The sequence below is a fragment of the Halichoerus grypus genome, chromosome 10 (assembly GCF_964656455.1).
Source record: "Halichoerus grypus chromosome 10, mHalGry1.hap1.1, whole genome shotgun sequence".
NCBI lineage: Eukaryota > Metazoa > Chordata > Mammalia > Carnivora > Phocidae > Halichoerus > Halichoerus grypus.
This window is the reverse complement of record NC_135721.1, coordinates 61,729,759-61,757,069: the sequence shown is the minus strand read 5'-3', so window position 1 is coordinate 61,757,069 and position 27,311 is coordinate 61,729,759. Positions and strand designations below refer to the sequence as shown.

The 27,311-nt window shown below is 33.5% G+C and overlaps 1 protein-coding gene across 8 annotated transcripts in view; it reads right to left on the bottom strand.

Annotated features, from left to right (window-relative positions):
• FANCL (FA complementation group L) overlaps window positions 1-27,311 on the bottom strand; it is an 88,057-nt gene that overhangs the window by 955 nt on the left and 59,791 nt on the right. For 5 of the 8 annotated variants that reach the window (XM_036117103.2, XM_078056536.1, XM_036117100.2 and 2 more), the window contains 5 exons: window positions 9,261-9,411; window positions 2,833-2,916; window positions 2,320-2,365; window positions 2,161-2,242; window positions 1,209-1,325 (listed from right to left, as the gene is read on the bottom strand). In XM_036117103.2, the coding sequence (XP_035972996.1) occupies window positions 1,209-1,325; window positions 2,161-2,242; window positions 2,320-2,365; window positions 2,833-2,916; window positions 9,261-9,411 (480 nt within the window). Of the gene's footprint in view, window positions 1-879; window positions 1,033-1,208; window positions 1,326-2,160; window positions 2,243-2,319; window positions 2,366-2,832; window positions 2,917-9,260; window positions 9,412-27,311 lie in introns of all 8 variants that reach the window. The other 3 variants (XR_013441806.1, XR_013441807.1, XM_078056533.1) reach the window with 3 other exon arrangements.

Below are 27,311 nucleotides of genomic sequence, written 5' to 3'. Positions count from 1 at the left end.
AAAAGATTTACCTTCTTAATTTTCTTTTAGCAAAAAGTAAGGGGAACATTTCCTGAGCCAATACCAGACTGGTAATATGCTGAATAACAAACAAGGGGAGACCAGCATGGATGTCGAGGTCTATACCACTGGTTTATGCCCCTTTATGCACTTTCTCAACCCCAAAAGACAAGAAAATAATGCACACCAAGTCCATGGGGTTCATAGACCCCACCTAAAATCATTAATTACAAATTAAGAACTCCTGCTGTAAAAGAAAGATCCAATAGGCTCTTGAATATTTAGGTCTTAATTCTGGTCTTAATCACCAATAGTGGGTTAATTCTCAATCCATTAATTAGAAGCATGAGGCAATCCATTTTTAAAAATTAAATGAATATTCATTATTACAAAAGAAAGCACATGTTCCCTTAAGAATATTTCTATAATTAGACCTGGTACTTTATGGTTTTATATAAGGTAAATTGACATCTCTAAGTTCTCCATTGTTAAAGTGCAGATAACACCAACTGCTATCTCTAAGCACAAAAATGGGAGGTGATATTAAGGAAGACGGAAAGCACTATAGAACTGGAAGGTGTTCTATATATACATGCATATATAATCATGTCAACTATGCACTTCTGTAGAGATCAAGTGACTACACAGTAATGAAAGCAGACTTCGCATATAGTAAATAAAATGTCACTGAGAGTGCTATGACATATTTAGATCATAAAATGCATTCTTCTCAATACCAAAAGATTATTTATTCTGTACTTAAGTCTACTCTGAAAAGTAATAGATACCTCCATAGTGCTACCCTTTCACCTTGCTGCCACCACTGCTCCCACTTGGATGAGTCTACAGAGTTTGCATTGGGTTACAGGAGATATTTACTTAAAGAGTCCAAGGTACCATCGATTTGATTTGTTAGCATCAATAAGCAGTCCATGAATATATTCTGGATACACTTTCTCCCTTCTTGGGATACTTTAGGACATTTCTTCACTTATTAGTAACCAGGATGAAGAAATGAAAGCACATGGGCATCTGGAAATGAATTGGTAAAGGGGCTAATGGCAAAAGGGATCACCATTCACTAAACAGATTTTAGATCCAAATATGCATACTTCCTATGTCATGGTAGCCAAAAGAGTCTTGCCACAGTTATTTTTATTTATTTATAAATATAAATATTTATATTTTTTTATTTATTTTATTTCTACCTCATATAAGCATATTTGATGGAAAGGCTGTCCACACTGGGAATTATCACACACTTGATCAGGAATGGCGCCATCAAGTTGATAGGCATAACAAATCCCACAATCCATAGAAAAATCCTTCAAAAGAAAATATTTATAAGCAGATGTGTTTAAAACACAAGGTAACATAAGAATGAATAATACGGTATAGATAATATTAACTTTTTATAAAGTTTTTATAAAGGTAGCTATATCACAATATTACAGAAAATAGTTATATTACTAACACTTTAAAAAAAGCTATTTGTAAGAAGAGTGCTTCCTTTTTTTCATCCAGTAAGTAACGCACACAGATATAGTCAAAACAGATTCTATTTTGGGCTTAAGTAATTTTCCCATATTGTACATCAATATAATGCCACTGTAGTATGTAAAGAGAAGAACTGACATTAGCTAGTGATTACTAAATTTCAAAATTCTGTAAAGGAATAAGCCAAAAACATCCCCACCACTTTGACAGTCTACAACCTCGGCTGCTTAATCAAAAATCAATTCTGAGTTTATTATTTTTGCAACATAGTAATGTCTATTCATTTTTAAAAACTGTACTGCCACTTTTCACAAATACATCAAGCTAATTAAAACTTTATTTCAATCATCCATAAGTAGATACTAATAGAATATCCAAACATCTCATTAGCTACTTTGGACCTTTCCCCCTATTTTTAATAATAAAGATGTCTGTCATTAATCACTTTATTGCTACGAAGACCATGAAAAAAGTATACTTAAACCACTAATCAAAGGTTAACAAGTTCTTTGATGCTACTGTTGCTTGCAGTTCAGAAGTCTGTTATAATATTCTTCCAACTCCCTCCCTTTCAGCCTCATTTTTCTCTGGTGTCTAAAGGAGGAACATTTAACTTTCATTATGCTATGCTGTTTGGAATATCAAAGCACTGATAAAACTTACAGATTTTTCCAGGTTAGCACGAGCTGGAAAATCTATTTCTAAAACATCTTTCAAGTTTTGTAACAGACTATTTTCTGGATCCCTGAAAGCATGAAAAAAAAATTTGTTGTTAAATTTGCAAAATAGAAAAATAACAATTGTATTGCAAAAGATACCTACCACGAATGTATGTTTCTGCTCAGCTTAATTCCCAGAGGTTTTACCACTTCAGATATTTAAAAAAAAAAAAAAGTGTTTAATAATTTAGCGTCTGCTGCTCTCACTTTGTAAAGATATTTAGCACAGAATTTTTTTTACTGAGATATAATTGGCATATAACATTGTATTAGTCTTGGGTGTACGACATAATAATTTGGTATATGTTTTTATTGCAATACACTCACTACAAAGGTTAGTTAACATCCATCACCACTTACAAATGTTTTTTTGATGAGAACTTTTAAGATCTATTCTCTTAGCAACTTATAAATATTGTTAAATACAGAATTTGCTAATTACTTGACCGGAAAATCTAAATCATATATTTTTTAAAAACCACAAAAGTACACAGTTCAGAATGATGAGACATTTTCATTTAAAATGATTACCAATATATTAATATTTCAGAATATTTTAACAGTGCAAGATAAGAATTTTATGACTCTGTTAACATTTAAATATGAGATCTCATACCATGGTCTGCTCCAAGAAAGCAGCACTCAGGAAGCATAGTAGGATGCCTGGGGTCAACGTCTATATTTATTGAAGCATTATTTCCTAGAATAAAAGAATATTGAAGTTTATAGAAGTAGAAAAGTTCATCAAACAAAAAATAAAGGGGTATCTATCTGGGTACTTAGTGTACCAAAGGAAAGATTAGCCAATGTTTTATAGTTTTTTAATAAGCATATTAGTATTTTATAGTCTAAAAGAAATTTTGAAATTATGATTATGACTAAAGATTTGGGGATCCATCCAAAGTTTCAAAATACATAGTCAATCCATTGAGTTACTATAATTAATTTATACTAGAATTCTGGTCAGAATTCTATTATAGTGTAAATAAAAATTATCTATAGAGTGATAAAGATCTTTAACATTAAAAGAAATCACAAGATTAAGAAATAGTTATCTACATGACTTCCATGACCTCCTTGAAAAGCAGGACTGTGGTCAAAAATTAAAAGATGAGAAATGCAATAAATGGTAAAAACAAACATGTTTATGATTTTTTATGAAGTTTTATCAAAACATTTTCTATCAATAATCACTTTCAATGTAAATGGACTAAATTCTCCAATCCAACGACATAGGGTGTCAGAATGGATAAAAAGAAAAAAACAAGACCCATCTATATGCTGCCTACAAGAGACTCATTTTACACCTAACAACACCTGCAGACTGAAAGGGAGGGGGTGGAGAAACACTTATCACACACATGGGTGTCGAAAGATGGAGTAGCCCTACTTATATCGGACAAACCAGACTTTATTTTTTTTTTAATTTAAATTCAATTACTATATAGTGTATTACTAGTTTCAGAGGCAGAGTTTAATAATTCATCAATTGCATATAACACCCAGTGCTCATTACACCAAGTGCTCTCCTTAATGCCCATCACCCAAATACCCCATCCCCTCACCCACCTCCCCTCCAGCAACCCTTAGTTTGTTTCCTATGATTAAGAGTCTCTTATGGTTTGTCTCCTTCTCTGATTTCATCTTATTTTTTCTCTCCCTTCCTCTATGATCATGTTTTGTTTCTTAAATTCCACATATGAGTGAAATATGTTAATTGTCTTTCATTTATTTCACTTAGCATAATACCCTCTAGTTCCATCCACATCATTGCAAATGGTAAGATTTCATTTTTTGATGGCTGAGTAATATTCCACTGTATAGATACACACCACATCTTCTTATCCATCTATTGATGGACACATCTGGGTTCTTTCCATATTTTGGCTATTGTGGACACTGCTGCTATAAACAATGGGGTGCAAGTGCCCCTTCAAATCAGTATATTTGTATCCTTTGGATAAATACCTAGTAGTGCAATTCCTGGGTCATAGGATAGCTCTGTTTTTAACTATGGACAAACTAGACTTTAAACCAAAACTGTAACAAGAGATGAAAAAGGGCATTATATCATAATAAAGGGCACAATCCAACAAGAACATCTAGCAATTGCAAATACTTATGCACCCAATGCAGAAGCACCCAAATATATAAAACAATTAATAACAAGCATAAGAACTAATTGGTAATAACACAATAATAGTAGGGGCCTTTAACACCCTATTTATATCAATGGACAGATCATCTAAGCAGAAGATCAACAAAGAAACAATGGCTGTGAATGACACACTGGACCAGATGGACTTAACAGATATATTCAGAATATTCCATCCTAAAAACAGCAGAATACACATTCTTTTCAAGTGTACATGGAACATTCTACAGAATAGATCACATATTAGGTCACAAAACAGGCCTCAACAAATACAAAAAGATTGAAATCATATCACTCTCCTTTTTTAGTCAATGCTATGAAAGTTAAAGTCAACCCACAAGAAAAAATTTGGAAAGACCACAAATAAATGGAGATTAAACAACGTCCTACTAAACAATGAATAGGTCAACCAGGAAATAAAGGAAGAAATTTAAAAATATGTGGAAACACATGAAAATGAAAACACAACAGTCCAAAACCTTGGGGAATGTAGGAAAAGTCCTAAGAGGGAAGTATATAATAGCAATACAGGGCTACCTCAAGAAGCAAGACAAATCTAAAATCTCCAACAACCTAACCTTACACCTAAAGGAGCTAGAAAAATAACAATAAATGAAGCCTAAAGTCAGCAGAAGGAAGGAAATAATAAAGATTAAAACAGAAATAAATGATACAGTAACTAAAAAAACAACACAACAGATCAATGAAACCAGGTGCTGGTTCTTTGAAAAAATAAAATCAATAAACCTCTAGCCAGACATCAAAAAGAAAACAGAGGACCCAAACAAATAAAATCACAAACAAAAGAGGAGAACAACCAACACCAAAGAAATACAGACAATTATAAGAGAATATTATGAAAAACTATATGCCAACAAATTGGAACAACCTGGAAGAAATGGATAAATTCCTAGAAACATATAAACTATCAAACTGGATCAGGAAGAAACAGAAAACTTGGACAGACTGATAACAAGCAAAGGAACTGAATCAGTAATCCAAAAACTCCCAAGAAACAAAAGTCCACGGCTAGATGGCTTCACAGGTGAATTCTAGCCACAGTGATCACACAACAAAAAGAATTAAAAGGCATCCAAGTCAGCAAGGAAGAGGCCAAACTTTCACTCTCTGCAGATGACTTGATACTCTATATAGAAAACCCAGAAGACTCCATCAAAAAACTGCTGGAACTGATAAACGAATTCAGTAAAGTTGCAAGATACAAAATCAATGTACAGAAATCTGCTGCATTTCTATACACCAATAATGAATCAACAGAAAGAGAAATTAAGGAATCGATCCCATTTACAATTGTACTAAAAACCGTAAGATACCTAGGAATAAACCTAACCAAAGGGGTGAAAGCCTGTACTCTGAAAACTATAGTGATCAAAAAAACTGAAGATGACACAAAGAAATGGAAAGACGTTCCATGCTCATGGATTGGAAGAATATTGTTAAGATGTCTATACTACCCAAAGCAATCTATACATTTAATGCAATCCCTATCAAAACACCAACAGCATTTTTCACAGAACAATCCTAAAATTTGTATGGAATCACAAAAGACCCTGAATAGCCAAAGCAACCTTGAAAAAGAAAAGCAAAGCTGGAGGCATCACAATTCCAAACTTCAAATTATATTACAAAGCTGTAGTGATCAAAACAGTATGGTACTGGCACAAAAACAGACACACAGATCAATGGAACAGAGCAGAGAGCCCAGAAATAAACCTACAACTATATGGTCAACTAATCTTTGACAAAGCAGGAAACAATATCCATTGGGAAAAGTACAGTCTTCAACAAATGGTGATGGGAAAACTGGACAGAAATATACAAAAGAATGAAACTGAACCACTTTCTTACACTAAACACAAAAATTTAAAATGGCTGAAAGACAACCTAAGCGTGAGACCTGAAACCATAAAAATCCTAGAAGAGAACACAGGCAGTAATCTCTTTGTAGCAACTTCTTTCTAGATACGTCTTCTGAGGCAAGGGAAACAAAAGCAAAATAAACTATTAGGCTTCATCAAAATAAAAAGCTTCTGCACAAACAGTCAACAAGACTAAAATAAAAGGCAGCCTACAGAATGGGAGAAGATATCTGCAAATGACATCTCTGATAAAGGGCTAGTATCCAAAATATATAAAGAACTTGTAAAACTTAACACCCAAAAAACATATAATCCAACTAAAAAATGGGCATTAGATATGAACAGACATTTTTGCAAAGAAGACATACTGATGGCCAACAGACACAAAAAGATGCTCAACATCACTCTTCATCAGGGAAATAGAAATCAAAACTATGAAATACCACTTCACACCTGTCAGAATGGCTAAAAACAACATAACAACAGGTGTTGGTGAGGATGTGGAGAACGGGGAACCATCTTGCACTGTTGGTGGGAATTCAAACTAGTGCAGCCACTCTGGAAAACAGTATGGAGGTTCCTTAAAACATTAAAAATAGAACTACCCTATGAACCAGCAATTGCACTACTAGGTATTTACCCAATGAACACAAAAATACTAATTCAGAGGGATACATGCACCCTGATGTTTATTTAAAGCAGCATTATCTACAATACCCAAATTATGGAAACAGCCCAAGTGTCCATCGACTGATGAATGGATAAAGAAGTAGTGGTATAGAAATACAATGGAATATTACCCACCCATAAAAAAGAATGAAATCTCGCCATTTGCAACTATGCAGGTGGAGCTAGAGAGTATTATGCTAAGTGAAATAAGTCAGAGAAAGATAAATACCATATGATTTCACTTACATGTGGAATTTACGAAACAAAACAAATGAGCATGGGGGGAAAAAAAAAGAGAAACCAAGAAACTCGTAACTGTACAGAGCAAACTGATGGTTACCAGAGGGGAGGTAGGTGGTGGGATGGGTTAAATAGGTGAGGGGGATTAAGGAGGGCACTTGTCATGATGAGCACCCAGTGTCGTATGGAAGTGTTCAATTACTATATTGTACACCTGAAACTAATATCACACTGTATGTCACCTAGAATTTAAAAACTTAAATAAAAAATACAGAAATAAAAAACATTTTCTGAGTTCTTTTGTTCCATTATAAGTTAACAATGAATTCAATTCATATTAAATCAGAAACTGTTCACTCAATAACAAAAGCAACTAACCTAGTTTATAGAATCTAAGAAAATCTATTTCTATTTGGCACTAGATTCTTTTATAAATTCTACCTACTGGAATATTGTACTAATTTCAGAAATTTTACTATTTTTTGAAGGTATATTAGTATGACTGTAAGGTCTATTTGGATTGTATTTTTTATAGTAAAAATGGCTTGATAAATTTTATACACTATAGCATGAGCTTTTGGCTAAGGTTGGCAACAATATGAACACAATTACAACAGATCTGACAAAAAGAGGTAATCAAATCAAATAAAAAATGACTACAAATCATTCATGAGAAAAACAAAAATACAAAAGTTAACTTATAATCTCATTTGTTTATACATTCTTTACCATAAGCACAAATTCCATATTAGCCTTTAGCAATGTCATGTACTAATGGCTCCAGAAAGTACTTTCACTTAACAGTGGGTATATTATTTATTTCAATTAATTTGCTGAAAACTTGGTCTTAAAAAGACAAATCAATGCCTGAAGCAAAAAAAAAAAAAAAAAAAGAGCTAAAGGTAAATATAGAGTGTGAATAAAAACCAGGTTGTCTGTGCTGAATGAGAAATATAATAAAAGGTATATTTAATCATTACCTGATCAAAATAATTATTTAAATGGAACCATGAAGAAAATTAGTTACTACACTCCTTTGAAGAAAACATTTTCATTCTTAATATCTATTTGTTCACAAATACACCATAATTTGTTAATTATTCCAAATTAAATGCCGTTGAAGACTTTTTAGACTAACAATACCACTTGTAGAATTGCTTGCACAATGATACCTTCCTTTTCTCATAATTACATGTTACTTCTTTTCTCCCAGATAATCTATTATGCCTGGGGAGAAACTACAAAAATTGCTAATGTGGATATGATTCACGACAGAATTTCATAATATCCTTTGGAATATATGCCTTTTAACAATGTATTTATTTGGGCTAGGGAAAACAAGAAGGAAAGATATAAATAGGTATCTTATAATCACCTAACTACACTACTTACTGTGAACTCAAATATAGTTTAAAACATCTAAAATATTGAGAGGTTGCACTCTAAAACCGACATATATTGCTTGTTCATAATGAAAAATACATAAAGCAATAATTTTATAATAAAGAGAATATGGTTATATTACAGGGATATTTACATCTATATCACATCTTATTCATTAATATCATATTTATAGTAAAGAAAATACCTAAAATATGTTTAATTATTATTCTATGCTTTCTGATTACTCTTCAGTGGCATGCATGGCCCACTTCAGCTTCCTTTATCCTCTAAATTTTGTCAGAAAATATTCCCAGATCTGTTCACATTAATCTTGTCTAGTCTCATGGATGAAGACTGCATTATTATAATTTTTTCCCTAAGTAATGTAAGTTTTGAAAAGCCTGTTCCACTATTTCTAATTAAAAGTTAATTAAACAGTATCTCTGAATGATACTTCCATTGATCATCACCTTTTATAATGAAACACCTCAGTATTTGCCCTTTTCTCCTGAAATATTTATTCAAATACATAGTAATAAATCACAGTTCATCCCAAAGTTTTAATAGTTGACTTCAAGCAAAAAAAAAAAAAAAAAAAAAAGTCTCACCTAAGAGTCCAATGTCCTCTTTAGATCCATTTTCCCAATTAATACAAAGTACACACACACACACACACACACACACACACACACAGTCTCCTTAATCCTTTTTCTGTACCTAGTGCAATTCTGCGTGCTGTCGCACTCCGGGTAGGTTTTTCTGGCTCAAGTACCCAAGTCTTCTCATCGATTTCATCCATAACATCCCAAAATGCCTTCAGTGATTCTAAGGCTGCCAAAAACTGACCATAAATGCTTATTAAGGAGCTCTGTGAAAGACAGATAAAAGCTGCATAAGTTGCGAGACGCTCTTACCAACAGCAGATAATCGTTCACTTAAAATACAATTCAATTTAGAAATTTTAAGCTCTGTTTCATTTCAGCTGAAAATACTCTAGTAAACAAGAGTCAACTCTCCCTGCTTCAGCTCTCTTCACCTCCATTAGCATTGACAGAATTTTTTGTCATTGGGACTGTGCATCTTACCAGAAATTGTTTTTTAAAAACCGTATTTATTTTTATTATGATGGATTCTGTACTAGATTTATAGAATAGTAATGACTAATACAAGAGGACATGTATGTACTTTATTAATGACTACTATATATGTATTGAACACAGTGTGTATACAATTTTAGTATTAAAGGTATCAAGTTATCTAGTATACAGTTATCAAGTTAAATGTAGCGCCATTTGTAATTTAATTACTCTTAAACATTATTAACTTTACAGACTTACTTAGGCAGAGTATAAAAAGGTTCTACACATATTTTCCCACAAAGTTTATATTTATTAAATTCAAATAATAATGGAGTACATTTTCTGTAATATAGATCTATTAACGAGAATAATGCATCTTTTGATGGATGGGGAACAATGTTTAATTGGGGCTGAAAGTTAGTGTTCCCCTTTATCAAAATCAATTGCAAATGTTTATCTGTTAATGTCTGTAATGAAATTTTACATATATCAACCCTGAAAATGTATTTTCACATACACAGGCACCATGTGGAATATCTAGTACTGACAAATACTGATACAAATCCAGAAGCACAGGATTTTAATAGAGACCATGCATTACTAGGAAGAAATCTGTAGATTCTATGAGGTTCTACTTTTTTTTTTCTTGAGGTAAAATCGACACACATTGCATTAGTCTCAGGTGTACAACCTAATTTATTATTTGTATACAATGTGAAACAATCACAGTAAATCTAGTTATCTGTCACCATACAAAGTTACAAAAAAAATTTTCTGCCCTTGTGATGAGAACTTTTAAGATTTACTCTTCCCAACATTCAAATATGTAATATAACACTGACTAGGTTTTACACATTTCTAAGAATTCAAACAAATTACAAGTAAGGTTTCTTCTAACGTTAAACTTTTAGCCAATGTCTGAATTCAGTATTTCAGACATTAATCTTTTATGGGAATTATCAAATACATTTTCACTAATAATAAGAACTAAAGCCATTACTGATTTTTTTTAAAGATTTTGTTTATTTATTTGAGAGGAAGAGAGAGAGAGAGAGAGAGCACGAGCAGGGGGAGGGCAAAGGGAGAGGGAGAAGCCGGCTTGATCCCAGGACCCCAGGATCATGACCTGAGCTGAAGGCAGACGCTTAACCGACTGAGCCACCCAGTCACCCCTACCATTACTGATTTTAAAAATCAATTTATAATTACTTTCAAAGTCAACAGTTTCTTATAAAGTAGTATGTTTAAAGGTTACCACTATTTACTAAATATTTTTATACTGAAAGCAATCAAACCTAAAAGCTTAAAAGAAGAATTAAGGATCTTGTTGTTTCAAATAAGCAAAACATATTTTAAAAAACCACTGAAAATATCACAAATGTATTTATCCCAAATAACTGATACAAGCCAACAATGCAAGAATACAGTATACCCTGAGTAACGTGAAAAGAAAATACTTTCTTAAAGGTATATTTTGTACTTATATGTGCTTAAGGAAAACCCATTTCATCTCATCACTTCAGTCAGGGTTTACACCTAGATGAAGTCATGGCTCAGTTTCACAAAGCTAGTTCAACTCTGCAACCTTCAATAAAGGTGGGGGAGGTAAGAGTAGAAACAAAAGCTTGAAGGTAGAATACCTGTTCTCTATTGTTATGCCATACTTATCTATAAATTTAGATGCCAAAATCCAGAAATCAGAACCAAACTCCCAAGTTTTGTTTTGTTTTTACTATGGGCTGCACTTTATTTCCTCTTTCATTAAATGTGCCACCATTCTTTAGATACCCACACAAGAAATCAGCTGTGATTTCTTTTTACACCTAATACATTCAATAACTAAGGATCTGTTTTTATTTTTAACATATTTCTTGGTAACTCTATTTACCCTAGTATTATTATGTACTATTAAAATAACCCCCTTGTTCTTGCTTCCACATCCAGACATGCCATCACTGACTTACTGAAAAATACCCTATCTAAAATGTAAAACTGAACATCAGTCCGCCTCAGAAAACCATTCAAAACAACCTTCAACTGGATTTTTCCCCTCTAGTCATATTTCCCTGAAGCCCATTATTTATATTGCAATTAGGCTGATATTTGTATTCTGCAAACCGGATACTATAACTTAACTTCCTGGCTTACAACAAAACAATGTAAATGGCAGTTCTCTAAGTGGTATTTTTCCTTTGTAATACCAGCACTTAATGATAGCAACACAAATTCCAAAATTTAAGTAAACTGAAGTCAACTACCTGATATAAAATAATCATTTATGACGTTCATCATTTTATTTATTAAGGCTACTGTTATTTATAGGTAGCTTGCAAATTATGTTTTATGTTAGTGATTAAAACCACAGTTCTTTATCATGGCTTGCAATTAACATTGTTTAATATGTATCCATAGATATGTTTACATAGAGTAAACTAAAATACTTTCCATGGGTGTATTTACCACTCAAGATTCAGTAAGCATCTTCTCTATGATCCCAAGTTTCTATCTATGATTCCCAAATTTCTTTAGGCCAGATAGAGAACTCCAGAACTGCTCAGCTATCACTATACAGATGATCTCTATATTGCTAACAGACGCATCGGATTCCTATTGCTCCACACTGATCTCATGATCTTCCCAGAGAAATCTTCCCCTCCTAGGTTCCCCACCCCCACCCCAGGTGACAGAAGATACAACCAGGAATCTAAGCATAGATTACTAAGTAGTAACTAGATTACTAAAAAACCCTTCTACCTGAATTTTCTTCCTTTAGTTATAGCCCCTTAAAACTCATTATTTACACTGCAGTTAAACTGATTTTTGTATTCTGCAGATCTGATACCATAATTTGTGTATAATAAGGCAATCACTGATCATTAGATATATACACAACAATTGCTGGACAGTATGTTGATTTATTAATAGCTTTATTGAGATTAAGTGATATACAAAGAACTGTACATATTTAACGTGTACAAGTTGATGAATACATCTATTTTTGCTTTGCTGCCTGTGCTTCTGGTGTCAATCAAGAGATCATTACCAAGACTAAGATCAGGAAGTATCCCCCTGTTTTGTAAGGAGTTTTTTAGTTTCAGGTCTTATATTTAAGTCATTAATTCATTTTGATTTTTGTGTACAATGCAAGGTAAGGGTCTAATTTCCTTTTTTGCATATGGATATCCGATTTCCCAATACCATTTGTTGAAGAGACTATTCTTTTTCAAAATCAGCACAATAATGTCTCTTTCCTTTCTCTCCACTTATAGCTCTATCTGTATTTAAAAATCTGTAATTGTTAACCCAAGGAAAAGCTAACCAAAAAAAACCCCAAAAAAGTCATAAAATGCTTTCACAGTGGCATCATTCATTTGAAGTAAGTACACCAAACACAATGTCCATTTATGGTGTGTCTGACTGTAAATGAAATCTTAAACATAGCTCTACTTAAAACTACTCTGCATTTTGAACAAAAAATAAGACATCTTTTTAATAAAGAAAATGACAGTAAAAAAAATAAATAAATAAAACCCTGGAAGTAGAAGTCAGTTAGTAATTAACAGAAAAAGTAAATTTTAAATCCCAAAAATTATATTTTACTATGTAGCCACGTGAAGTAGATACATTAAATATTACTTTTATGTTCTAGATAAAGAAAAGAGTCCAAAAGGTGAGCAGGGAGACACAGAAACATTTCTCTTGGGAATTTCAATGAACTTAGGAGGTAGACATTAGAACTAATGTATCAGTAAGCTATGTGAAAAACAGATTTTTCTCCAACTGCTTATTTTATCCATTAAATCATTCACAAACTCTTATTTTGAACTGATTTTCCCACTGAAATTGGAAAACAAAAACCCATTTCTAAATGCAGTTTCGAACAATGCAATATCTTATGTACATCATCATAAATGCCAAAGGAGCACACACTATATAATATGATCAAAGTTAAATATTTTGCAAGAAGAAAAGTTTTCTACAAAATTTCTTCAGGGGCACCTGGGTGGCTCAGTTGGTTGGGCGTCTGCCTTCAGCTCGGATTGTGATCCCAGGGTCCTGGGATCGAGCCCTGCATCAGGCTCTCTGCTTAGCGGGGAGTCTGCTTCTCCCTTTCTGCTCTCCCTCAAATTTAAAAAAAAAATTTTTTTTAATTTCTTCCAAAATAAAAATTGCCCAAGTTCCCATTTTTTAATATAAGGAGTTTCACATCTCACCAAAGCTACTTTTTTAAGATTATTTCGGGGGTGGGGGGGGTATAGGGGAGCAAATTTACAATGTGCAAAATGAATTTAAAAATGAATCAAATAAGCCAAACTCAGGAAAAAAGTTTACTGATATTAAGAAGTAATATTAAAATAAAATATTAAATGTTGGCAAAGATGTAAAACAATCAAAACTTTCATTTGCTGCTGGTAAGCATGTAAAATGGCACAACTGCTTTTGAAAAGATCTGACACCTTCTTTAAAAAAACTAAATATATTCCTATCTTATGACCTAGCAGTTCCACTCCAACAGAAGTGAAAAGATGCGTCCATAAAAAGACTTATGTAAGAATGTTCATAGCAGGGGCGCCTGGGTGGCTCAGTCATTAAGCATCTGCCTTTGGCTCAGGTCAGATCCTAGGGTCCTGGGATGGAGCCCCGCATGGGGCTCTCTGCTCAGCAGAAAGCCTGCTTCTCCCTCTCCCACTCCCCCTGCTTGTGTCCCTCTCTCACTGTGTCTCTGTCAAATAAATAAATAAAATCTTTAAAAAAATAAAATAATTTTAAAAAAGAATGTTCGTAGCAGTTTTATTCAAAGAGCCAAAAATTAGTATAAGTCCAAATGTCTATTAATAAGAGCTAGAAATAAACAAACTCAAGTATATTCATGTAACGGACTACCACTCAGGAATAAAAAGAACCACTGATACATGTCACAACATAGAGAATTTCAAAAATATGCTGGATGAAATGAGGCTATCTCCAAAAGAGGACATACTGTACACTTCTGTTTATATGAAGTCTGAAACAGGCAAAACTAAGGCATAGTTAAAAAATCAAAACAATGGGGATTTACTAGGAGGAGATAAAAGACTGAGATAATGGTAATGCTCTGCATCTTGAAAATGGACTGCATTAGTATATTTATTTATAGAAACTTATGTTACACACACTTGGAATTTATGCGTTTCATGGTTTCCAAATTTTACAAAGAACTGAACTTTAGTAAAGGTAAACATGCTGAAGTATTTTGGGGAAAGATCTTGGACACCTGCAAATTACTTTGAAAGGCACGAAAACTCAGATCAACTAATGGATGGAGAGATGCACAAATGGAAAGAACAAGAACAGTAAATGTCAACTCTAGAATCTAGGTGGGGGGTACATGAGTATTCATCATAAACTTTTTCAATGTTTCTGTAGGTTTAAAAAGTTATAATAAAATACTGGGGGGAGGAGAAATTATAGAACTTATGTGTGAGTTATTTATTCTAGAAGTTAATTAAATTAATTGAATAGGGTTATAGATTAATCTTTCATTTTTTTTCAAATATTCAATAACTGACCTTTAATTCTTTAGATCTATACATTTAAAATAATATATTTAAGACCCTCTCCAAAACAAAATACGAATATGTCTTCCTAGAAAAAAAGCTCACTGTATAAGGCAAGTTATAATCTTTGAAAAGTCCACAACAGATATTCTTAACCAGAGAATCAGAGTTTAGGTTTAAAAAAATTACATCTTTAGGGGCTCCTGGGTGGCTCAGTCGTTAAACGTCTGCCTTCAGCTCAGGTTATGATCCCAGGGTCCTGGGATCGAGCCCCGCATCGGGCTCCCTGCTCCATGGGAAGCCTGGTTCTCCCTCTCCCACTCCCCTTGCTTGTGTTCCCTCTCTCGCTGTGTCTCTCTCTGTCAAATGGATAAATAAAATCTTTTTAAAAAAAGATACATCTTTATATTCTCAAAATTTAGCATTTCCTTCAACTACAGATGTAGAGAACAACAGAAATAGTATCAATACCTGTAACTTTCTCTACAATAAAAATTATATTGCAATCACCTAGGGAACTTAAACACTAATATCTAATGCCACTGTCAGCCATTCCTTTGTAATTAACCTTGGTTCAATGCAGCCTTGGCCTTGGGACTTCTAAAAGCTCCCCAAAGGATTCTAATGTGCAAAAAAAGTTAAGAATAACTAGTAGAACAATGAATAGCCATCCCTGTTAAAGTCTAAAGATTACAGGATCATGTTTCTAAAAGATTTAAACAATTCATGTAGCAAGAGACAAAGACGAACACTACATAATGACAAAGATAACAATCCAACTGTATATATTTATGCACCCAACATAGGAGCACATAAAAACATTAAAGCAATTATTAACAGCCAAGAAAGGAGAAACTTTAATACAAGTAGAGGACTTGAACACCTCACTTACAGCAAAGGACAGATCATTCAGAGAGAAAAATCAACAAGGAAACAGTGGCTCTGAAAGACACATTTGACCAGATGGACCTAACAAATATATATACACAGAATATTGCATCCAGATACAGCAAAATACTCGTTCTTTTCATTTTTCTCAAAAGTAGTTTGCTCTATCTTTCTAACCACTACAGCAGGAAACTAGAAATCAATTACAAGAAAAAGTCATCTGGAAAGTACACTATACATAGAGGCTAAATAACATGCTACTAAACAATGAATCAGTCAACCAAAAAATCACAGAGGAAAACAAAAAAACATGGAGAAAAATGAAAATGAAAACACAAGGGTTCAAAATCTTTGGAATGCAGCAAAAGCTGTTCTAAGAGGGAAACTTATAGCAACATATGCCTACATCAAAAACAAAAACCAAGAAAAATCTCAAACTTAACTGTACACCTAAAATGGCTAGTACACCTAAAATGGCTAGACACACACACACACAAATATAATGCCCAAAGCTAGAGGAAGGGAAATGATAAATATTAGAGCAGAAATTAATGAAATCGAGATTAAAAAAATAGAAAAAAATCAATAAAACCAGGAACTAATTCCTTGAAAATATAAACAAAATTGATATAGCCTTAGCCAGACTCATCAAGAGAGGACTCATATAATTAAAATCAGAAACAAAGGAAGAGAAATAAATGACCCTACAAAAATACAGAGGATTATAAGAGATTATGAAAAATTATATGCCAACAAATTGGACAACCTAGAAGAAATGGATAAATTCCTAGAAACACATAATCTTCCAAAACTGAATCATGAAGAAACAGAAAATTTGAACAGACCAATTACTACTAATAATATTGAATCAGTAATAAAAAAAAAAAACTAACAAAATTCAGGGCAAGATAGATTCACATGTAAATACTACCAAACATTTAAAGAAGAGTTAATATACATTCTTTCCAAACTATATCAAAAAACAGAAAAGGAAGGGAAACTTCTGAATTCATTCTACAAGGCCAGCATGACCCTGATACCAAAACTACACTACAAAGAGAGGAAACTACAGGCCAGTATCTCTGATGAACACAGATATAAAAATCTTCACAAAAAATTCAACAATACATTAAAAAAAAATCATTCACCACAATCAAGTAGGATTTATTCAAGGGTGCAAAGGTGGTTAAGCACTCACAAATCAATGTGACATATCACATTAATAAGAGAAACGATAAAAACTGTATGAGCACCGCAATAAGATGCACAAAAGCATTTGACAAAATACGACATCCTTTTATGATAAAATCTCTCAATGAAGTGGTTTTAAAGGAAACGTATCTCAAAATGATAAAGGCCAAATATGACAAACTGACAGTGTCATACTCAGTGGTGAAAAATAGAGCTCTTCCCCTAAGATCAGAAACAAGATAAGGATGTCCACTCTTACCACTTTTATTCAACATAGTACTGAAGTCCTACCTGCAGCAATCAGACAGGAAAAAGAAATAAAAGCCATCCAAATTGGTAAGGATGAAGTAAAACTGTCACGCTTTGCAGATGACATGATACTATAAATAGAACACCCTAAAGACTCCACCAAAAAACTATTAGAACTGATCAATGAATTCAGGAAAATTTCAGGATACAAAATTAATATACAGAAATCTGTTGCATTTCTATATACTGAGTAGCAGAAAGAGAAATTAAGAAAACAATACCATTTACAATTACACCCCAAAAAATTAAAATACTTAGGAATAAACTTAAGAAGGTGAAAGACCTGCTATACTTTGAAATATAAAACACTGATAAAAGAAACTGAAGATAACAAAAACAAACAGAAAGATATGCCATGCTCATGGATTGGAAGAATTATTATTGTTGAAATGTCCATACTGCCCAAAGCAATCTACAGATTCAAGGCAATTCCTATCAAAATACCAACAGCATTTTTCATAGAACTAGAAGAAATACTAAAATTTGTGAGGAAGCACAAAAGACCTCGAATAGCCAAAGAAATCTTGAGGAAAAAAAAGAACAAAGCAGGAGGTATCATAATCCAGATTTCAAGATATACTACAAAGCTGCAGTAATCAAAACAGTACGGTACTGGCACAAAAATAGACACATAGATCAATGGAAGAGAATAAAGAGCCCAGAAATAAACCCATGCTTATAAGGTCAATTAATCTACGATGAAGGAGGCAGGAGTATACAATGGGAAAAAGACAGTATTTTCAATAAATGGTGCTGGGAAAAATGGACAGCTACATGCAAACGAAGGAAACTGGACCACTTTCTTACACCATACACAAAAATAAATTCAAATTGGACTAAAGACCTAAATGAGACCTGAAACCATAAAAATCCTGGAAGAAACAATAGGTAGTAATCAGCCTTAGCAACATGTTTCTAAATGTGTCACCTCAGGCAAGAGAAACAAAAGCAAAAATAAACTACTGGGACTACACCAAAGAAAAAGCTTTTGCAGTGAAGGAAACCAACAACAAAATGAAAAGGAAACCTAGTGAATGGGAGAAGATACTGGAATATGATATATTCGATAAGAAGTTAATATCCAAAATATATAAAGAACTTACATAATTGAACACTAAGAAACAAACAAAAATCCAATTATAAAATGGGCAGAGGGGAGCACCTGGGTGGCTCAGTCATTTAAGCATCCAACTCTTGATTTCAGCTCAGATCATGATCTCAGGGTTGTGAGATCAAGCCCCATGTTAGGCTCTGTGCTAGGCGCGAAGCCCGCTTAAGATTCTCTCTCTCCCCCTCCCTCTTCCCTCCCCCACCCCTCTCTTCTTTATTTAAAAAAAAAAAAGAAAGAAAGAAAAAAAGCAGAGGACCTGCATAGACATTTTTCTCAAGAAGACAAACAGATGGCCAACAAACACATGAAAAGATGCTCAACATCACTAATCATCTGGGAAATGCAAATCAAAACAACGAGATATCAGCCTACACCTGCCAGAATGACCAAAATCAAAAAGCAAGAAATAACAAGTATTGGCAAGGATGTTAGAAAAAAAAAAAGGAACCCTTGTGCACTGTTGGTTAGAATGTAAACTGGGTGGCCACTGTGGAAAACAGTGTGGCAGCTCCTCAAAAAATTAAAAATAAAAATATCATATGACTCAGTAATTCCACTACTGGGTATTTACAAAAGAATATAAAAACACTAATTTGAAAAGGTGCACTCTGTTTATTGCACTTTTATGTACAGAAGCCAAGATATGAAAGCAACCCTAAGTGTCCACTGATAAATGAATGGATAAAGAAGAATTGTGTGTACATATATACACAATGGAATACTACATAGCCATAAAAAGGATGAAACCTTGACATCTGTGACAATATGGATGGACCCAGAGGGTATTAAGCTAAGTGAAATGAATCAGACAGAGAAGGATAAGTAACTTATGATGTCAATTTATGTGGAATCTAAAAAAACTGGTGGTTGTGGGGTTGGGGGAGGTGAAATAGATAAAGAGGATTAAGAAGCTGAAACTTCAGTTATAAAATAAGTCATGGAGATGAAAAGTACAGCATACAGATTATAGTCAATAGTACTGTAATAATAGGGGCGCCTGGGTGACTCAGTCATTAAGCGTCTGCCTTCGGCTCAGGTCGTGGTCCTGGGGTCGTGGGATCGGGCCCCACGTCGCGCTCCCTGCAGGGAGCCTGCTTCTCCCTCTCCCACTCCCCCTGCTTGTGTTCCCTCTCTCACTGTATCTGTCAAACAAACAAACAAACAAATAAATAATCTTTAAAAAAAAAAAAAAGTACTGTAATAATATATGACGACAGATGGTGACTATACTTATAGTAAACACTGAGCAATGTACAGAAGTGTTGAATCAACGTGTTGTACACCTGAAACTAATAAAACATTGTATATTAATTATATTTCAATAAAAGAAAAAGATTCGAGCAATCCAGTTTATGAGGAAAAAGGCATCCTTAACATTTACATCTTAATTTTAACTTGACTATTTTTTAATGTTTAAACAGTATTTTAATTTTGGGATTTTTGGGGGGTATACAATAAATTTGTAAAAATGAACATGTTCTATAAATCAGACCCGTGGATAAAAGTTTTAACTTCAACTTAGAACAATCAGATGAGCAAATTAATTTCACTTGGCTTCTGCAATATGGAATAGCGTTTATCCGTACAAGACTTGAGTGAGACAACATATATAAAATGCTAAACTGCTTAGCATAAAATGTATGTTTAAAAATTGACAGCCATTATTAAAAGTCATATGGTCCTTGACCTGGAGAAGTTCACAGCCCATGAACAAAAACAGCAAACTGAAAAATATCTGTATCATATCAAAGTATCAATATTATAATATAAATATTATATGTATATATGACATAGGCACCCCATGTATTATTTTTCTAATCAAAAAATAATTATTCTAATCATAATCGTTTTATTTCATATGTAAAAATAAATGGTCTGTGAGACATCCTTTCACTTCATGATGTGCACAGATTAGTGAAGAACACACTAGCCTAATATTTGAACTATGTGTCAGATCTATGTCGGGATCTCTACTACAAAGATAAGAGCATCCAGTACACAGGGAGGTCACAGCTCCCATCTTGATGGTAATGAAGTATTTGATCAAGACATACTCAGCCTCTTAAAGACTTAACATTGCATCAATAAATATGGGTGTGTGGTAGAAAACTTCAAAGGTGACTTCCAACTCTAAAAGTCAAGAATTCTAAATATAACTGTTTGAAAATCCATAAAGCAGACAGTTCTGTCCACTTAAAAGTACCTATCTTTACTCCCATTTAGTTTCAATTCGTGTTTATAAATAGATTTTCTCATTCAAATTATATATATCTATCCATTAAATATGAACAATTTATATGATTCAACATAGTCATTTCTTCTTTAATCATACCAGAATCAAACTATTCGGACATTATATCTTCTATCCCCATGTATCCAAGGAAAGAAGTCAATCATGCATTACAAAACTACCATTATTTTCTAAAATAAAGGGAAAAAAAATCAGTCTTCCAAAACTTTTGAGTTTTTGGAATAGGTTAGGAACCACAAATTTCTAGCAGGAATAGCAAGCAATTATATAGCTATAACATGGCGAAGATCCAAAAATTACTGCAGGTATTAATTTACTAATCAAAGAGAAAAATGCCAGCTTTTTTTTTTTTTTGCACGTGTACATAATACCATGATGGAAGGAAATGAAATAGAGGAAGGAAGACATAAGACAGGGGAAAAAAACTAAAGAAGAAAGACAAAAATAAGCAGCAAAAAAAAAGCAAAAGCAAAAACAACAAAAAAAACCCTTAAGGTACACACACAATAGGCTTAGGATTCCAAAAGCAATAAGCTGTCTTACAGGGAAGAAATGTATCCCAGTAACCAAGATAATGATGCAGAAGCCTACCCCTAAGCTTTCCTGTGGTGAGAGAAAGGAGAAGACAGGATGCTAAGCAACCTCTTGTCCTTAAAACATTAAAAAATAAAAGTGAAAGGGACACCCAGGTGGCCCAGTTGGTTAAGCATCTGCCTTCCATCAGGTCATGATCTCAGGGTCCTGGGATCGAGCCCAGCATCGGGCTCCCTGCTCAGCCGGGAGCCTGCTTCTCTTGTCTCCCTCTGCCACTTCCCCCGGCTCCTGCTCTCTCTCTCTCTCAAATAAGTAAATAAAATCTTTTAAAAATAAAATAAAAGTGAAAGGAAGAGAAATACTGAAATATCTAGAAAATATAAAACAAGGTGAGAAAAGGACATTCTACTCTACCTGCTCCAAAGATATGCAGCAAGGGCCCATGCTGAGGCATACCAAGCACACTATCTTTCAGTCTGTGTATTTCCATGTGGGGCAGAACTACAACAGAAAAAAAAGGTACAGACCAAACACCAGGAATTGGAAAACTACCTCTGTAACATTACCTGCAAGGGAGCACAAAGCTAAGTTAACAGGGGAGATATTCTTGGGTATAGAGTCTGATCTTCCTGTGTGAAAAGCAAAGGTCAGAAGAATAACAAGAATTTATTAATCTTGAGGAAAATAATAGGGAAAAAATAGACCTCTCAACATAATTTGAAAAGAGCAAGCATAAAGATATTAAGAGATCAACCTAATATTAGGTTCACCTAAGACACTTAATGAAATTCTCTGCACTGAAATCAGAATACCTGGACTATTCTGTACATGGGCTTCTCAATGGAAAGATCTATTATGTGGCGTCTGTGCACTGATTCACTGAAAATTTCTGAACAAACACAACTGAAAACATTTCTAAGCAAGCAGTCTGGTCAGTGTGATGGATTTGGTATTTAAACCTTGAGATCATGAACCAATAGAAAGTCTGTCTGGTCAAAGGTCTACATGCCTTACAAAAAAACTAAAAAGGCTTATTCTATTTTCTGACTAGTTTTATAATGTTAAAACACAGCCTATTTTGGCAATGCTTGCCCACTTTTATTGCTGGAGGATGTAATGAATCAAGTACCCTGACATTTGAGCACAGAAAGGTCAAGTTGGTTATTACAGTTCATGTTTAATAAATAAAATAAACCATCAGAAAAGTAGGTTATATATACCATTACTCTCAAAACCTTAAATGGTGTCGTATTTCCTTATGAAGCATAGCCAATGAACAGGGAGGTAGATAAAGTTGTTCTTATTAGCTCCATGACTAGACAATGCACCTTCAGAGAAAGAAATCACTGATGTGGTTTCCACAGTGTTATTGTCCACTGATGAACTGTCTGTATGCTTAAGTCTAAACTCTATTCAAAACATGCTAGTACCAAAGAAAGGGAAACCCTCTTACACTGTTGGTGGAAATGCAAGCTGGTGCAGCCACTCTGGAAAACAGTATGGAGGTTCCTTAAAAAAATGAAAATAGAGCTACCCTACAACCTAGAAATTGCATTACTAGGTATTTACCCCAAAGAAACAAATGTACTGATCTGAAAGGGCACTTGGACCCCAATGTTTATAGCAGCAATGTCTACAATAGCCAAACTATGGGAAGAACCCAGATGTCCATCAACAGATGAATGGATAAAGAAGAGGTGATATTTATATACAATGGAATACTACTCAGCCATCAAAAAGAATGAGATCTTGCCATTTGCAATGATGTGGATTAAACTAGAGGGTATTATGCTAAATGAAATAAGTCAATCAGAGAAAGACAATTATCATATGATTTCACTCATGTAGAATTTAAGAAACAAAACAGAAGCACAGGGGAAGGGAAGGAAAAATTAAGACAAAATCAGAAAGGGAAACAAACCATAAGAGACTCTTATCATAGGAAACAAACAGAGTTGCTGGAGGGAAGGGGGTGGGGGAATGGGATAACTGGGTGATGGGTATTATATAAAACTGACAGATCATGAACTCTACCTCTGAAACTAATAATACACTTTATGTTAATTGAATTTAAATTAAAAAATAGTAAAAAAAAAATGCTAATTCCATAGGGAAGGCTAGATCTTTAAATGCATTTAATTGAAGTCTATATTCTATACAGTAGAAAATGTTAATAAAATCTTTGTTTTATAAAAAAAATGTAATGGCCTCTCACAAAGCCTCAAATTCTGCCATTAATATTTCGATCTTGTTATTTTTCTAGGATTTATGAACCTACATGGGAAATGTTCAGATATTTTTAATTAAAAAAAGAAAGCAGGGGCACCTGCTAGAATTTTAAGGTCCTAGCATTAGAAAAACTCTGGGACAAAGAAAAAAATAACCAGTGGTTGAGCTGAGGTGAGGTGTTTCATTAAGAAGCACCACTCTGAGGCTGACTGAAGCAGTACGGCTAGGTAAAAAGTAAATGCAAAGGAAGTGAAGTAGGGAGTCAGAATTACCTGATTCCTAGCCATTTGCCAGCAAGGGAAACATATGGTCAATTCTCTAAAAGGTAAATATATTTTGAAAAATTTTTCCTCATGAAATCAATTTAAATAAAGCTTTAATGGTAACAAAAGGGTTATCTCTGAAGTAGCCAAAATATTATGTCTATAGAAAGGTCTGCCCAATTTAGGTTGTTGTCTTATTGAGCCTTGAATGCTCATTATGTAATCTAAATACAAGTCCATTATCAGATATGTAATTTGCAAATATTTTCTCTTAGGCTGTGGCTTGTCTTTTTATTCTCTTAACAGTATTTTTCAAGAACAGAAATTTTTTATTTTGATTAAGTCCAATTTCTCAATTTGTTCTTATACGGATCTTGCTTGGGGTGTTATATTAAGAAATCCCAAAGTCCCAAAGCTTTTTTCTTCCAGAATTTTCATTGTCTTAGGTTTTACATTAAGTTCATAATCCAATTGGAATTAATTTCTGTATATGGATTGAAGTTCATCTTCTTTGGTATACAGCAAACTGTTTCAGCCCAATTTAATGAAAAGACTGTCTTTCCTCCACTGAATTATCTTTGCACCTTTGTATATACATACAACTACTTTCAGCAGTTTGTATGGGTATACGTACGATCCCCAACTTACAGTGGCCTGACTTAATGATATTGCGACTTTACAATGGTGTGAAAAATGATATGCGTTCAGTCGAATCCGTACTTCAAATTTTGATCTTTCCAGGCTAGTAATATGCAGTATGATATTCTTGTGATGCTGGGCAGAGAGCCATGCTACCACAAGGCTAAACAATCAATACACTTACAAACCATTCTGTGCTCATACAACCATTCTGCTTTTTGTTTTCAGTATAGTATTCAATAAAGTACATGAGATATTCAACACATTATTATAAAATAGGCTTTGTGTTAGATGACTTTGCCCAAGTGTTGGCTAATGTAAGTGTTCTGAGCATGTTTAAGGTAGGCTAGGCTAAGCTGTGCTGTCCGGTAGGTTACATGTATTAATTGCATTTTCAACTTAAAGTATTTTTAACTTATGATGGGTTTATCAGGATGTAACCCCATCTTAAGTCAAGGAGTATTTCTATAATGCCACATTGTCTTGATAAGGGTAGATTTATATCTTGAAATCAGGTCATATTAAGTCCTCTAACTTTCTTCTTTTTTTCCAGTTTCCTATTCTAGGTCATTTGCATTTTCCTTATGTATTTTAGAATTATATCATCAGTTTCTAAAATCAATCTGTTGGGATGTTGACTGGGATTGCATTGAATCTGTAGATCTATTTGAAGAGAACTGTCATTTTAACAATATTGAAAAGTCTAATGCATTAACGTGGCCTCTCTCCATTTATTTAAGTCTTTAGGCAAAAAATTTGCAGATATTTCACCAAAAAAGATATATGGATGACAAATAAGCACATAAAAATATCCTTAAAATCACTGGTCACTAAGGGAATGCAATTAAAACCACAATGAGTTATGACTACACACTATCAGGATGACTAAAATGAGAAAGATAGGGGTGGCTCAGTGTCCAACTCTTGACCTCAGCTCTTGATCTCAGAGTCATGAGTTTGGGCCCCATGGTGGGCTCCATGCTGGGTGTGGAGCCTACTTAAAAAAAAAAAAAAAAAGAGAGAGAGAGAGAGAAAGACTGGCCATATCAAATGTGAGCAAGGATAAAGGCTGTAGAGAAACAGGACCTCTCAGACACTATTGTTTGGAATGTAAAATGTTAACAACCACTTCTATAAGCAACTGTTTTGTTTTTTTTTAATGTGAGCAGTTTCTTAAAAAATTAAACATACACCTCCTACATGATTCAGCATTCCACTCCTAGGTATTTGCTGAAGAGAAATGAAAGCGTATGTTCATATAACGACATTACATAATGTTCACAGCAGCTCTATTTGTAATAGCCAAATCTTGAAAACAATTCATATGTCCATCAACAACTAAATGGAAAATATGTAGTAAATCCATACGATGGAGTACTACTCAGCATAAAAAGAATGAGCTATTATTATATGCCACAGAAGAATCCCTATGCTGGGGAAAGAAATCTGACAGAGAAGAATACATAGAATTATACAAAACTCTAGAAAGTAGATCAGTAGTTGCCTGGGGACCAGCGGGAGGACCAAGTGGGACAGAGAAATTACAAAGGGGAGTGGGGAAACTTGGGTCTAATGGAAATGTTTATTATCTTGATTGTGGGGTTGATTTCACAGGTATAAACGTTGGTCAAAACTCAAATTGTACACTTTATAATATGTTCAGTTTATTACATATCAATTATACCTTAATAAAGCTGTTAAAAAAAACTAATTTCTGGGTAGAAATGGGATCTACATAGCAATATCTTTTTTGCAGTAGATTAATAATTAGGAGCTAAAAAATTACAAAGTAGCAATATTTCTAACACTGAGGACAAAGGCAGAAAAGCTACTGTTCATAAACCCACACTTGGAGAATGAAATTTTATCACTTTTTTATATATAGATATATAAAATGTGTATATACTGAAGAAGGAAGGAAAAAAGATATATATGAGAACTCAGGTGTTAGCTATTCTCCCATAACTGTTATTAAATTATGTTAAACTAGGAAAGCACTTAAGCAGAAAAGTGTGAACACTGCCAATCTCAAAATGTAACGCTTATTATCTTTAAAAGCATTTTGTTACTTTTATAATACCTGAAGTGATATAATAATGTCAGTCACTTAACCAGATCTTAGAGTATAATATCTTCATCTTAAGTACTATTATTTCCAGTATTTTAATAATTTTCTCACAGTCCTGGAATGTGATCTTTTGTGCTCTGATGACACTTAAATTAATAGCATAATTTTCTGGTACTTGCAACAGTTGCTTTCCCTTCTGATTTTTTTTATACTTTCCTATAATATGTGCAGATAAATCCTCTAATAATCATTTTTGTCTTTATCTCTGGGGGATTCAAAAAGCTTCAGTAGAATAAGGAAATATCAAGAGATTAAACTTTTTAAGAAATTTAATTTTAATAATAATTGCAATATTTCTAATCAGATATCTTTAAAGAGATAGCAAATCTCTTAAATATTTAGTTCATTTGATCTTATTTGCAAGCTTCATTGATGTTCTCCACACCTTCTGTAGGTAGCTCTATAACTACATCTATTCAATCAAATGCTATTCTCTGTCAAGCAATCCACAGAGAATATATCAACTCTTCCTATACTTAAGTTTATTTTGACTATAACTGACCAGTGGTGAGGATGATTTAAAAGATTTGCTACTATTTTTAGGTCATGTGAACAAGGTATCTACCCACAAAGTCAAATGAAACAGACTTACTTCATATGTTCCTATGT